General features: G+C 34.5%; 1 protein-coding gene across 9 annotated transcripts in view; it reads right to left on the minus strand.

The window, feature by feature from the left end:
- Positions 1-15,889, minus strand: part of LRCH3 (leucine rich repeats and calponin homology domain containing 3) — a 141,416-nt gene that overhangs the window by 46,503 nt on the left and 79,024 nt on the right. For all 9 annotated transcript variants that reach the window (XM_043994651.1, XM_043994647.1, XM_043994652.1 and 6 more), the window contains exons 7-10: positions 9,137-9,230; positions 6,540-6,660; positions 3,384-3,532; positions 168-244 (exon numbers count right to left, since the gene is read on the minus strand). In XM_043994651.1, the coding sequence (XP_043850586.1) occupies positions 168-244; positions 3,384-3,532; positions 6,540-6,660; positions 9,137-9,230 (441 nt within the window). The remainder of the gene's footprint in view (positions 1-167; positions 245-3,383; positions 3,533-6,539; positions 6,661-9,136; positions 9,231-15,889) is intronic.

Here is a 15,889-nt window from a genome sequence, read left to right on the forward strand (position 1 = left end):
CTTTATTCAAAACTTTTCAGCCAGGAAAGACATCTTTTCCTTTGTTAAACAGCTCTCTAAAAATCTAGAACCTGAGTCTTTTCTAATTCATTATCCTTGAAATTCTTGTCACTGAATTTTAATTATGAAGTAAATGATTATGAATAACATAACCTGATCTCTCATACCTGTTTTGATGAGAATATCTTCTTGTGTCTTCTGTTCTTTGAAAATCTTTAATGGGTACTGGCTTTACTGGTGAACTCTAAACCAAATACATTTGAAACATCAAATTTAACATATATATCTTGAATTCTGAACAATGAATTATGTAGTAGTTCAATTGTATACTGAACTAAGTAATCAGGGATTTTGTCTTTTAATGCTATAAATAGCTTATCAGAATCTGTAGATTATATTTTATCATATTAGCCTTTTACCATCATTCTAATCTATGATCTTTTTTCTTTGGACTGGACTTGTGATTTTATTAGCATCTCCTTATCTCAAAGGTCAGTGCTCTATCCACTACACCAAGTAATACCTATTTGAATACTTCAAGGACCAATGAATTTATTGGTTTGTGTATTCTTCACATCAATTCAGACTGCAACCCCTTTATACCTCAAGGAGAGGGCAGGAAGAAGGGAACAAGAACCTACTATGTGCCAAACACTGTGCTAAGTGCTTTAGGCATCTCATTTGATCCTCACAAGAACTCAGGGAGAAAATTGCCATTATTATCTCAGTTTTACTGTTGAATAAATTTAGGTAGACAGAGGTTAATTGATGTGTCCTGGTCAGAGAGGTAGTAAATGTCTGAGGCCAAATTTGAACTTGGGTCTATCTGACTCCAGGCCCAGTGCTCCATCTACTATGCCACCTATTTTACCTTAGTAGAATTTTTTTTCCTGAGGTGACAAGGATAAAAAAATCACCACTTAGTGGTAAACCTTGTGGTGATAGAATTTTCCAGACTTATGCTGGTCCTTGGACAACTGACAAAGTAGGACACATTAGCTATATGAATCCCTTTTTACTTGGTAGGGCATTGCAGAGCTTCTACTTTTCTGGAAAATGAATTTTGATTGTTGAATAGTGCTTTCTCCAAGAAGCCTTTCTTAGTCCTCCTTAATCTTAATGCCTTCCACTGGAAGATAATTACCCCCATCTCCCCTGCCAATTTGTCCCATATACATCTTATTTGTAAACTGTCATTTGCATGTTCTTTCCTCTATTACATTGTGAGCAGGGGACTTGAGGTCAGGGACTTTTTTCTTTGTCCTTCTCTGTAATCACAGTGCAGGTACATAATAAACGCAAGGTGATGGTTGACACAGCCTAGCTAAGTTTGGAGAGGGTCATCACCAAGAGATTGGTCACTGGTGGTAAAAATTTTTGGCTATCTGCAGTGGAGATGAAATAAGTTGTCATATGCTTTGCTGGAGGGAGTCCCTATGAAGTGGTAAAATATGTAAAAAAGAGAAAATATGACAGCATAAAGATGGGGAAAAAAGGAAGAGAAGTTACTGCCACCCCCACTGATTTAGACATCAGAGCAAGAGATATTTTCATACTGTTCATACTGCTGTTTGTTTGGGCATTTTTTTTGCTCATACTGTTTAAATGTCACAGTGCAGGAACCATTCAATCATCAGCTAGTTTTTGAGCAAACAAATTCATTATACAAATACTTTGCCAACATTAGAAAAGCTGTCAAAGAACATTTTCTCACTGAATTTTAAATCATGTATGGTAAAACTTCATATTTTTAAAGGGACCGAGTTTTCAAACAAGCACAAAAATTTTAAAAGGTACTTAATAAACAATAAGTTTGCATGATAATCTGACTTGGATTAAAAAGATACAAATTATTCTTAAAGCATGTTAACGGGAACTATTGTATTAGAGTTTAAATAATGCTCTAATAGGCATTTTCATTTTTAAAAGTAACATTAAATTTGACAATGAACCCTTAACATAGACACAAAATAATTAAAGAGACCAAAAATAGAATTCGTTGTCAAGATCATAACACATCCTTGTAAATCACGAAGCAAATTAGCTGCCCTTCGACCTTGTAGCTTGAATCATAAATACGTTCATCATTCAGCTGGTCCAGTGTTATCTCCGAGTTGTACCACTTTTGGTTAATACAACACAATCCAGCTTTACATCTAAGATGTCTTATGAGCCTCAACAAAAACGTATTATGTACAGAAGCATTTGAATAGAAAAGTCAAAGGCCTTCTTTCTTTTTTTATTAGAATAAAAATAATCCCAACAAATACACTCATGGTCTTGAAGTGATCACACTCTGCTTCTAAGGAACTAAGTATATAACTTTCCAAACTGGTTTGAAGTGTGATTCAAATAAACCATTTTGAGTCTTTGAGTATTTCTACATCCTACTCACAAGTAGACCCAACTTCTTTGTTGTTTTTGAATAGAAATACTTATCTGTGTATTGTTTCTTCTCTGCACTCCTCAGAATTTGAAAAAAACATGTTGCAGATGGCTATGGGCTGAGTGCTCTATTTGTTAGCTGAGGCCATTTTGTGCACCTCATTGAGGAAAAACCAAAGAGTTAATTTTACCAGCAACTAATTTACATTCTGCATGATTAAATATCAAACAGTTAGCCATAACGATTTAATGCTATTTCATGCAGAATGTTTATGTTAGACTGTAAGCCCCTTCTTGTTAGGGACTGTATTTTGCTTCTTTTTATATGCCCAGGGCTTAGCACAGTGGCTGGCATATGACTGATGTTTAATAAATGTTTATTGACCGAATGACTGATGCCAGAGGACAACTATTTGTAATTATTAATCGTGCCAATATATAGGCCAGATTTAGTAAGAGGGGGGAAAACATTAATGGCTTTTTTAGTAGCTTCATTATAAAAAACAACAACAAACAAACAAAAAAACCCCAACTGAAGAGGCATTGCTTACTTTGGGAATCTCATTTATTTCCCTTCTTAACTATGAAATATTTGTTCCTTATTGAACGGCTGGACTCAAAATGTAGCTGGATTCGATAACTGCTTTGAAAATAAACCTGCAGAGGGGCAGCTAGGTGGTGCAGTGGATAGAGCACTGGCCCTGTAAGCAAGAGGACCTGAGTTCAAATGTAACCTCATATACTTAACACTTACTACCTGTGTGACCCTGAGCAAGTCACTTAACCCTGAATGTCTCACAAAAAAAAATAAATAAAATACACATGCAGAACCAGAGAATTAAAATTGAAAATTAACTCTTCACAAAATACAGAAATATTAATACCTGAAGAATTAAGTCTCATAGTCAAAAGTCACCCAGAGGCCACAAAATTTTATACTATCATGAAGACTTTTACCAAGAAATAGGAACATACTTGAGTTTAAATATTTGTACCACCTCATGAGAAATTCGCCGCTGTTCAATATATGACGTGAATTGTGAGCTAAGGCTGTCTGAATCCAGGCACTTGGGTTGCCTCATCTCTTCTTCCTCTTCTTCTGTAGCACAGCTGTCAATATAGTCAATCTGATCCAGTTCATGTTCCACTTGACATAGAGAAACACATATGCACACCAGAAAAAGCATTCAGATTAAATGACCAACAGTGGAGAAAGAAATAGAAACTATTAAGTATCGTATTTACTTGAAATGACTCCTCCAAACTACTCCTGACCCACCACACTCTTGCACTGATATTATCCATTTTAAAAGGAGATCAAGTTATATGTGTATCTGTGATCTGGTCTGCAGCTATTATCAGAAAAATCTGTTTTAGTTACCTTCCCTTTTATGAAAGAATATAACAGTGGCAAAGTTACTGTCATGAGTTTTTTTCATTCTTTCATTCTTGTTTCATTCTTTCAACAATTCCTTGTGGTTTTGGATAAAGCTATTTATACTTGTGAGAGAGCCAGCTTACTTTTAAGTGATTGAAAGATACTGTTTACATTTAGGATTTGTTTTCAAGTACCAATTTGAGAAGTGAGCATCTTGAGTTCAGCTCATAGCTTATGTCTTCTCATTGAATTAAAAATAGACTAGACAACTGACAATCACCATTTCTTCCTATTTCCCTTGAGCTAATAAATTGTAAAAAGGAGGGTAGAGAGTAAGAAGAAACTGGATGGAATAGAAGAATGTGTGCCAACTTTTCATTCTTTCAGTCCTATAAGTAACCTGTAGCAAACATTCTGATGCAACTCTAATTCAGTAATTTTTTTTTACCTTCGTAAAGGCCAAATAATATTCTGCTTACACAAAACTTTACTGGTGGCAGGATTACAATGAGTGCAATTATACAGCAGTGAGAGTGGTGTTGGATGTTTTACAGAGATTTGTGAGGGGAAACAAAAAATTTTTTTTCTTCTCAAAATGCACTGCAGGAGAAAAAATTTTAATAAGGTATAAGTATATTGATTCTTCTAAGTAATAATCAGCCTCTCGTTGTAAGTAAAAATTTTGGGGTACATTTTAAAAGAATAGTTAAATAATAGAACATAAAGGAAAGAAATTATTCTCTTATTTAAGAACTACTTTGCTTGATTTGTTTCTAAAATAATTTCACATTTCAATTTACAGGTAGTATGGCAAAATGCATACAGAGCTGGCATTGGAATCAGGAAGACCTGGGTATTAGTTCTGCTTCTGAAAAATACTTGCTGTGTGACCACAGTAAGCCCTTTAATTCCTCAGTGACCCTCAGGCAACTAAGAGCAGTTGTTGACCTCAAATGCTGGAGATAGTTTCCACTCCACAAGCTTCTCAAAGGTCAAGAACTTTGGTACCTCATCAAATTAAGTTAATGTAAAAAAACCAAATTTCCAAGTTATCACTATTTTACTAACTATAAATTTTATTTCAATTTGCATGTCTCTGACAGACTAGCCCTAGTCCATGTTATATCCAAAATAATATCACAAGATATAACTGAACTGTTAAAATAACAAACTGTTCAGGAATTATTAAATATCTGAAATGGGACAGTAGTAATGTTTCTGATAGTGAGGAAAAGAAAACAAACAAAAAAGAAACTAGCACTCAAAATATGTGGGGAGAAAAAAATTAGGAAACAAAGAGTCCATTTTTTTAATCAATTTACTGAAAATCATTATGTGATGTCATTCTTGATCACCTTTGTTGTTTGTTGTTCAGATGTTTCAGTTATGTCTCTGTGACCACATTTGGGGTTTTCTTGGCAAAGATACTGGAGTGGTTGCCATTTCCTTCTCTAGCTCATTGTACAGATGAAGAAACTGAAGCAAACAGGGTTAAGTGACTTGCTCAGGGTCACACAGATAGTAAATGTCTGAGGCCAGATTTGGACTCTCGTCTTCCTGACTCCAGGTCTAGCACTCTACTATGCCACCTAGCTACTCCTTGATCATCTTTAGGACTAAAAATATGAACAAATGCAGTTGATGTCATCTCAGTGGACCTCGGTTTCCGCATTTGTAAAACTGGAGGACTGACCAAGACCTCTAAGTCCCTCCCATCTTCAAGTCATAGGACTTAATGATACAACAAACTTCTAGATAAATGATACCTCAACAGAATGGTAAAGCAAGTAGGCTACCATAAGGATCACTTGGGAGATGGGAGTGAGGAACTCCCTTTTACTAATCTTTGACCCAGAGCAATGGTCACTTTTTAATTGCTAGAGTAATTACTAGAGTAAATAAGATTAAGATCCAAATTCTCTGAAAGGGCATAATTTCAGGGAAAAGACAATTATTAAGCTCAAATATAGCAAAATAACAGTCTAAATTTTCTAAATATTTCTAATATCAGCAAAAAATAACTGCTACCTGCCTAGGGTTTTGATGTAAGTTGCATGCAACCTAAAAGGAGATTAAAATGTTTACAGCAACAAGACAAAAGTTTTTGTTTTCATTTTCATTAAGGTTTTCCCCCAAACAGTAAAGGATATGAAAAATATTAAAAGAAGGAAGAAATATATTTTACGATAAGATTGAAACAAACAATAATTGAAACTGTATCATGGATCATGATTGACTTAGCTCTTCTCAGCAATACAATGATCCAAGATAATTCCAAGACTCATGATGGAAAATGCTGTCCACCTCCAGAGAAAGAACTATGGAGTCTGAATGAAGATCGAAGTATCCTATTTTCAATGTTTTTTTCCCTTTTATTATGATTCTTTTTTCATAACATGACTAATGTGGAAATATGTTTAATATGATTGTACTATATAAGCTATATCAAATTGCTTACTGTCTTGAAAGGGTAAGGAAAGGGAGGGAGAAAAATTTGGAACTCAAAATCTTACAAAAACGAAAGTTGAAAACTATATGTGTAATTGGGAAAAAATAAAATGCTATTAAGTGAATAAAAAACCATCATGGTGCTGCTACACATATAAAACAAATTTGTAAAATCAAAAAGAAAAAGAAAAAGGCTTCAGGGACAAAGAGGAAACTACAGGAAGGAGTAAAAAGGGAAGGAGATGTAAGAAGCTGTTTGTGGAGAAATAAGATTGAACAATTTAAATGTCATCAGTGTATATATATATATATATATATATATACTTACCTCCACCATTTGTTACCACTATGCTGCCTCTGTTTTCTTGGTATTGGCTTTCTCTTCGCAGTCTCTGTTCTTTAGTAATCTCTGCTACTCGCAAAGGTAAATCTGAAAATTCATCTGTAGGCTTTATAAAATATTAAAGACAATAAATATTATTTCTAACTTTAATCAATATCGACATATAAACCATGGATTATTATCTAAATTTGAATCGAAAATTTTGTACATAATAATCAAATATATGAACAAAGAGAGCCAAGTCCAATTCAGGTATGTGTTGTGTTACAAAAGTTCATTTTTAAGTCACTTCTTAGCAGCTCAGAAACATTTTTAATAGAGTATAAAAAATGGTGATTGAATAAAAAAAAATTTAAAAGCTGAAACCCAACAGACTTATCTTGAAAAATAGAAATCAATACTAATTCAATATTAGTCATAAAGTAGAAAAAAAATTTCTAGAATGTTGGAGTTTTTTTGGGGGGGGGGGGCGGCAACGGGGATTAAGTGACTTGCCCAGGATCACACAGCTAGTAAGTATCAAGTGTCTGAGGCCGGATCTGAACTCAGGTACTCCTGACTCCAGGGCCAGTGCTCTATCCACTGCGCCACCTAGCTGCCCCCTAGAATGTTGGTTTTTGAAGATAAGTAGTTTTCAATCTCATCAGTTGGAAACAGACTACTATTCAGTTTGACTTTTCTTTCTTCTTCCTAAATAGTTAACTATAACCTAGAAACTCTGCTCTAACCACCTTGCCCTACTAATCTGAGAAAATAGTTGTGTTCTAATTAGAACACTATACTAGTGGTATCAAACTCGAAGAGAAATGTACTGCCGAAAACCATGGATTAACACTATCTAAGTTGTACTATATTTTATTTTCTTAAATATTTCCCAATTACATTTTGTTTGTTTGTTTGGATTTTTTTTGGGGGGGGGGTGAGGCAATTGGGGTTAAGTGACTTGCTCAGGGTCACACAGCTATAAGTGTTAAGTGTCTGAGGCCTAATTTGAACTCAGGTCCTCCTGACTCCAGGGCTGCGCCACCTAGCTGCCCCTCCTAATTACATTTTAATCTAGTTCAGGAGTTCAGGGTACACCTCATATAGACTCCATAAAATGACTCCATGACACCCTTGGTCCTACACTATCTAGAATGCTTTCCACTTGACATCTCAGAAAAGAGTTAAGAATGCCTTTTCTGAAGTGGTTCTTGGGCACTATCTTACTCAACTCTTTATCTTTTGTTCTGAGGAACCACAAATGAAAACAAGTGAAGCCTGCATTAGTAGGTGGTTTAGAATAAAGAGTTTTGCTGGGGAGGTAGAGAGGTTGCTGATTTGCTCTGCTAGAGGGAAGTAGTGTAACCATATAGCAAAGAAAGAAAAATAAGAAAGGAAGGAAGATAAAGGGATCACATTAAATTGCCTTCTATGTACAAGGCACTGTATTCTATCTTTGTATCTCCCTCAAATTTTAGTGCTCTACACACAGCACCTGCTAAATAAATAAAACAAATAATAAATCGTTGAACTGATTTGAAAGGATTGTTCTGAGGATTAAAGGAGGTAATATTTGCAAAGTGCTTAGCACAGGGCCTGGAATATGGTAGGCAATAAATGCTGGCTTCTTTCCTTCCTTATCCCCTTGACTAGCAAATTCTGACATATCTATTCAATGCTCACTGTCATTTTGTTAAAATTAATGATATGACAAAAGGGTAATAGGTATTTTATCTGTATTTTATGGAGTTTTTTTCCCCTACAAAAAGGAGTTTAAATTGGGTTCTGATATTTTGAGGATTGCCATACATACCAAATTAATTCAAATTGAGTTATTTGTAAAAATGTTCTTGAATATTAACTGGCCTATCATGCTAAAATTAAAGAAAAAAAAAGATAGCTATATATTGAAAAAAAGACATAAAATTATCGTGATAAAATAGTGATTTTTTTTTTTACATCTTTCAGTGCAAATAGACATATACATAGGCTCTAAACATTTTACCAACCTTTTAAAACAAAACACAACACTGTGGTCACTTCCTTTTCCCTTGCAACAAAAATAAGGATAAAAAAAACCAAACAAAAGAGAAACCTTGCCTTTTCATGTAATGTTCTGCACTGATATGTCCTGACCACTTTACAAAAAGTAGTGATATGTTTCAGCACTAGTCGTGTTTAATGAGTTGATGCCTTTTAGTATATTCATGTACATTATCCTAATTATTGTGTATAATGTTCTAGTTCTGCTTACTTTATTTGGTATCAATTCATTTAAGTCTTCTCATATTATAAAGATATTTGATACTTGATTTATTTTATTATGACTTTTTTATCACTTTAACTGTCATTCTTTTATAATTCAATTATAGAACACACTTTTGTTTTACAAAAACATAACTAGAGGTTTGGGGAAGTGTGGTCTATATTTAGACCATTATGTATTTTGTTTGTATGTACATGTATATGTATGCTTATAACAGCCTTATATAAGTACTTCATGTTGCATGGTGAAAAAAATTTTTAGTTCTATTAATTAGAAAACATTGCATTTTTTTCTTCCTTATTCTTCCATCTTTGAATATTTAAAAATTACTTACTTCATTCCCTGACCACCTCTTATCACCGCTGTCCACACTATTAAAACCAGAATCAAGGGCTCCATATGGACGACTTGAGTATAATTCTTCGTGGCTGAGAAAAAATAAGTTTCAATTAATATACATTGCTGAAGCAAAGTCAAAAGGGGCAATTCTTTTCAAAATGAAATGATAGTGGGGGTAGCTAGGTGATGCAGTGGATAAAGCACAGGCCCTGGATTCAGGAGGTCCTGAGTTCAAATCTGGTCTCAGACACTTGACACTGTGCCACCTAGCTGCCCTGCTAACATCTATTTTTAAAAAAAATTTGAGTTACAAATTCTCTCCCTTTCTCCCTCCCTGAGACAGAAAACAATTTGATATAGGTTATGTATGTGTAATCTTGCAAAACATATTTCGATATTAGTCATACTGTGAAAGAAAACACAGACCCCCCCCCAAAAAAAAAGCCTATGAAAAAATAAAGTGAAAAATAGTATGCTTCAATCTGCATTCAGATTCTATCAGTTTCTTTCTCTGGAGGTGGTAGCATTTTTCATCATAAGCCCTTTAGAATTGTCTTGGATCATTATATTGCTGTGACTAGCTAAGTCATTTAATGGTTGATCATTGTTACAATATTGCTTAGTGTACAATGTTCTCCTGATTCTGCTCATTTCACTTGCATTAATTTATGCAAGTCTTTCCAAATTTTTCTGAAAACATCCTGCTCATTATTTCTTATAGCACAATGGTATTCCATCATAATCATATACCACAACCTGTTCAGTCATTCCCCAATTGATGGATATCCCTCAATTTCTAATTCTTTGCTACCATATAAATAGGTTCTTCTCCTTTTAAAAAACAACAACAACATTTCTTTGAGATAAAAATCTAGTAGTAGTATTGCTGGGTCAAAGGTTGTATACAGATTTTTTTTTTTTTAAGTGAGGCAATTGGGGCTAAGTGACTTGCCCAGGGTCACACAGCTAGTAAGTGTCAAGTGTCTGAGGCCGGATTTGAACTCAGGTACTCCTGACTTCAGGGCCAGTACTCTATTCACTGTGCCAACTAGCTGCCCTGGGGTGTATACAGATTTACAGACCTTTGGGCACAGTTCCAAATTGCTCTCCAGAATGGTTGGATCAGTTCACAACTCCACCAACACTGCATTAGTGTCTCATTTTTCCTATATTCCCTCAAACATTTGTCATTTTCCTTTTTTGTCATATTAGCCAAACTTATAAGTGTGAGGTGTTATCTGACAGTTGTTTTAATGTGCATTTCTCTAATCAATAGTGATTTAGAGCATTTTTTCATATAAATACAGGTAGCTCTGATTTTTTTGTTGCAACATACTCTATTCAAAGTTCTTCTTCTTCTCTCTACTTCCTTCTGTTCTCTTCTGTGAATAAAAACCAAACAAACTGTTCCAGTGGCCTCTTTTTTTTTTTTTTTTGGACAGGGGGAAAAAGTCTTGTAACAAATAAGCATTGAGAATAAAACAAATCCACATGTGCAATGTGCAAAAATGTATTTTTCTTTCTGTTCCATGACTCTATCACCTGTCTTTAACAAAGTGAGTAACATGCTTCAACATAGAAGTATTATGGAGATCTCCATGAGTGGTCATTAAACCCTTCTTAAGTCCTCCCAAATTGTTTTTCTTTACAATGTTGTCATTATATAAATTATTCACCTAGTTCAATTTCACTCTGCATCATCAGTTCATATAAGTCTTCTCCAGATTGTCTGAAATTGTCTTTCAGCACTTCTTATGGTACAATAATACTCCATTACATTAACATACTACAGTTTGACAGAAGACATTCACCAAGTTTGATGGGCATTCCTTCATTTCCTTTTCCTTTTAATTCCTCCTTCAGGATCAGTAAGTTTGTTTAGCTTGCAGCTATTTCCTCTCTGGTATTAACCTCTCTCTTAACCATGGACTGCCCTTCCCCCCCCCCCCATAACAGTGTTTTACTTTTATCCTCCTTTTTCTTTCTCCTTTTAAAACCCTCTGAAGAAATCAATATTTTGATTTTGTTCTAATATTTCTTGTTGCCTCATGACTCACTAATTTAATTAGTCTATGCTAGTTTTCTGGGAATTCATTTCAGTTTGTTGCTATCCCTTTCCATTCTAAGCTATTTATTTTCTTTCCACTTCTTTCCTCCAAGGCTTTTATTTCATTTTTTATCTCTTGCTTCATCTCTTTTAGGTGTAGTTCAAGTGGAAAATCCATTTCCCCCTCTTTGAGTCTGAGATTAAAATTGCTGTGGAATTACTCTGTTCTTCCAGGTTGGATTTTTTTTTAAACACTGTTACTTTCCTTTTAAAAATGTTTTCATTTTATTTTTTCGGGAGGGCGAGGCAATTGGGGTTAACTGACTTGCCCAGGGTCACACAGCTAGTAAGTGTCAAGTATCCAAGGCTGGATTTGAACTCAGGTACTCCTGAATCCAGGGCCAGTGCTCTATCCACTGCGCCACCTAGCTGCCCCCAGGTTGGATTTTTGGAAATCTCTGCATGCACTGTAATTTTTTATAGTAGTCTGTGATTTCTTCTCATATCTTTAGCCTCAGTTCCTGAATTGAGTCTTTATATTTGGGCCAGGCTCTACCTCATGCTATATTTTTTCAGGTGGAATAGGGTAGTCGGCTTGTCTTGGTCTTCATCTGGGTCACCAGCATTACTTGCTGACTTCTACTTCCCAAGGTTAGTGCTGGCATATTTTAGGGTCCTTTGTATCTTTAAACTTGAACTATATACAGGCTTCTCTAGCAACAGGATAAAGAACTAGAGATTTCAGAGACTACTCTGCAGGGTAGTAATCAAGAGTACTGCCACTCCTGGGCTGGTTGCTGTAGCTAAATCACTTTCAAAGCTCTTGCTGCATATTTACAATCAGGATGAGCTGGCAAATGTTTAACAATTGGCTCTCAAAAAAAAAAAGTATGCATCACACATTTTAAAGTTTAATCTGCACTACTAACATTTTCTCCATTATTTACTATAAATCACTTAAGCCTTGATTTGTAGTATTTGTTGATTTCCAAGGTGTAAAATGCTCATACTGAAAATTTAACAATCAGCTCTTTGTATGAATCAGCTCCAGTACACCAGTATTTATGACCATTTTTGGGGTGGACAATCCCCTACTCCTATGTAGTCAGTAAGTCTAAGATTAGTCAAGAAACTTCTGTCCTGTCTGCCTATACTAGCACTGTCTTTTCTAGTGGGCACTCTTAAATATTGACTATGGGCTTCTTGGCTTTCTTTTTTTAAAATTTTAAATTCTGGGGTAGATGATGTCACAATGTAGTTTCTCACAAGATTACATATGTAATATTTAGTGCTATTTTTAGGTTTTTGCTGGGAAGCGTGTGAAAGCTGAGCTGTCTTCCTCCATTGATGTAGCTATCTTGGCGAGAAGTACTTAAAATTATTTATTATATTTATACTTATATATTTATATTAGAACAAAATCAAAATATTGAAAAAAAGAAAATCAATCAAAGTATTTGTTACCCAAAACATCCTACCTAGAAAACAGATCAAGGAGAAATAATTTAGGAATTATTGGACTCCTTCAAAACCATAATTTTGGGGGGTGAGGGGCAATGAAGATTAAGTGACTTGTCCAAGGTTACAGAGCTAGTAAGTGTCAAGTGTCTGAGGCTGGATTTGAACTCAGGTCTTCCTGAATCCAGTGAATAGAATATCAATCCTGGGATCAGGAAGACTCAAGTTCAGATCTGGCCTCAGACATTTAGCTGTGTGACCCTGGGCAAGTAATTTAATCTGGTTGTGAGGATTAAATTTAAACAAATCAAAAAGCACTTAGCACAGTGCCTGGCACATAATAAGTATTATAGAAATGTTAGCTATTGTTATTGATATTATTATTTTATTAATATATTATTTATATATTAATATTCATGTGCTATTATTTTATTTGTGTTTATTATTATTATATATATATATTTTGTATATATTTACTTATACTTACTCCCCCATTGGAATGAGTGCAAAGACTTTTGTCTTTGTTTCTACAGTGCCTAACACAGTTCTTGATTCATAGTGGACACTTAATAAATGTTTACTGATTGATTATGTATTTGGAATTAGTAAACTTTATACTAACATTATCAGATATTTTCAAATTTAAAACATACTTACTTTCTCATCTACTGTAGAGACTCAAATACAAATTTACAATATAAGATTTATTTCTTCACAAGATGATCTAATTATTTAGTAAATCTGTTTTAGTTAAACACTAAAATTTCTCAATAGAGGAATTTCACAGGTTTAGGTAACTTCCAGGTGAGGAAGCTCCCTCTACTAATGAAGGTCAGTACCTTCACTACATAACTTTTGTCGTTCTTGTTTCTCCTTCATTCTGGAAGAAGACCGTAACACTCGATAATGTCTTGACTTGTACTGAATTGGATTTAAGTGAGGCAGGGCTGTGCAAGGTCACCAACCTCACTCTTTTCTCCAGAGCCAACTGGAGATGGCCTTGGATGTTTGAGGCAACTGGGGTTAAGTGACTCAGGTCCTCTTACTCCAGGGCCAGTACTCTATCCAGCACACTGCCTAACTGCCCCACAATATAACTTATAGTCTTTAGAGAGTTGCTCTGAGCACAGACTGGTTAAGTGACTTGACCACTGTCACAAAGCCAATGTATGTCAGAGGTGAGACTTAAGTTCTTACTCCTTTTGAGACCAGTCTTCTGGCCACTAAGCCGTGCTGCCTCTGTAATAAACAATATTTTTGTGGGGTGTGGAGGAGGACCAGAGAGAGAAGAATGAATTTTACATTAACTCTCTTTTGGTAATGTACAACAAGCAGTTTGGACTTAGACAACAGTGTAATTTCATAAGGACTTAACATTCATAAATAATTTAGAAAAATTAAAATTAGTCCTCAAATTTTGCTTAGGTAATAAAAAAAGATCAGTAATGTGTGACCAATATCACTTATGATTCTTTACATTTTAAAATAAATTAGTTATAAAAATTCTCTTTCTGCTTTTCTACCATAAAAAAGTAGTAAAATTCTATTTCCCTCATTTCTTTAATGCACCAGTCTATTTCTAATGTAATTTTTCTTTCTTTTTTTAAAAAAATTTTTCTAAAAAGTAATCTTGAAAGCAGGACCTTTTATATTCTGTAGATGCAATCAAAGTAATGCTGGTGCTTAATAAATGCTGATAAAAACATCACTAAGTAAACACCTTGAATGTTAGCAAAGGTTTAAAAATAGCTGTTACTTCAAAATTTTCATACCTGCATATTTGTAATTGAAAAAACTGGAAGCAACCTAAATATCCAGCAGTAGGGAAATATTTTAATTATATTGTAGTATATGCAATTAAGACTGACAAGAATGAGAAATATAAAATATTTTGGAATGACCACTATGAAATTCTGCAAATCTGGGGGGAAAAGGAACCAGAAAAACAATGCACATTAACTAGACATATATGTATGGGAGGAAAATGAAGGAGAATAAGTGGATAAATAAAGAATCCTGATGGAGCCTTAGAGGCAGGTGCTAAAAGTTCTGGTACTGTACGTGTTGAAATTATTTAAATGTAAATACCATAAAATGTTTAATTAGTTATATTACTTTAAGTATATAAGCTTTTTAAAAAAACAACAACCCAAGAATTTATTTACTAGGTTCTTTGAATACAAGCCCACAGAGCTTAAAATGTCACATGCATGAAAAGAGGAAAAGCTCGTTTTACTTTAAAACTTTGTTTTACAAAGCTCATTTTCCTTTAAGTTGAGACCATGACTAGACAAATCAATAATAACTAACAGCTGTGCAATCAGTCAGCTGGTGATGCAATTGTATCAACAAAGACAATTATCTGACACCCTAAAGATGGCAGGTGACAGTGACACAACTGTGAAGCTGGCATTTGACACCCCAGGGAGGATATATGATAGGCCCTTATTGTTGAGTGTTAAAAATGACTGGGGAGGAGGTGTGGAGTGGGAGGGAACAAAAATATAGGTATATTTGTAAGAGGCTTAATATTTCAGAAAAAGAAGCAACTTTATAACTTGTTTAAAAAGAAAGCAAGCCAAATGCAATTTCACAATATTTACAACTTGTAGAAACAAATCCTTAACCTGTAAGTCTAAATGGAAAATATATTCATGTTTTCATATGAAAGTGAAAATGTATGACAGAATACATAAAAATAATATGAAAATTTAGTCATTTAGGTGTTCATAACCTAAAGGGATAAACATAGATTCTATTTTATTTAAGCTCTATTGTTCTTGTTTAATAATTTGCTCAAGAATGGGGCAGCTAGGTGGCACAGTGGATAAAGCACCGGCCCTGGATTCAGGAGTACCTGAATTCAAATCCAGCCTCAGACAATTGACACTTACTAGCTGTGTGACCCTGGGCAAGTCACTTAACCCTCATTGCCCCGCCCCCCCCAAAATAATAATTTGCTCAAGAAGCCATCCTTTGGGTGATTTTCAAATTTAATTATTTGGAAATTGTGGATTTTCAGAATTTGCTCAATGGCGATTTAGAGTCACAAGGGAAATATTGGGATTGTTGAAAGAGTGCAATAATTTGTCAAAAACAATCCATCCCATATCGTTTCTTCTATTTAATTTTTGTAAATTTATCATGTCTGTCCAAAATATATATCCCCACAGACTAAAACTCCATTGACTATCTGGTCAAATATATATCATAGTCATTCATTTGGCTTTATTTTGTGGGCTG

Source organism: Dromiciops gliroides, chromosome 3 (genome assembly GCF_019393635.1).
Source record: "Dromiciops gliroides isolate mDroGli1 chromosome 3, mDroGli1.pri, whole genome shotgun sequence".
Classification (NCBI taxonomy): domain Eukaryota; kingdom Metazoa; phylum Chordata; class Mammalia; order Microbiotheria; family Microbiotheriidae; genus Dromiciops; species Dromiciops gliroides.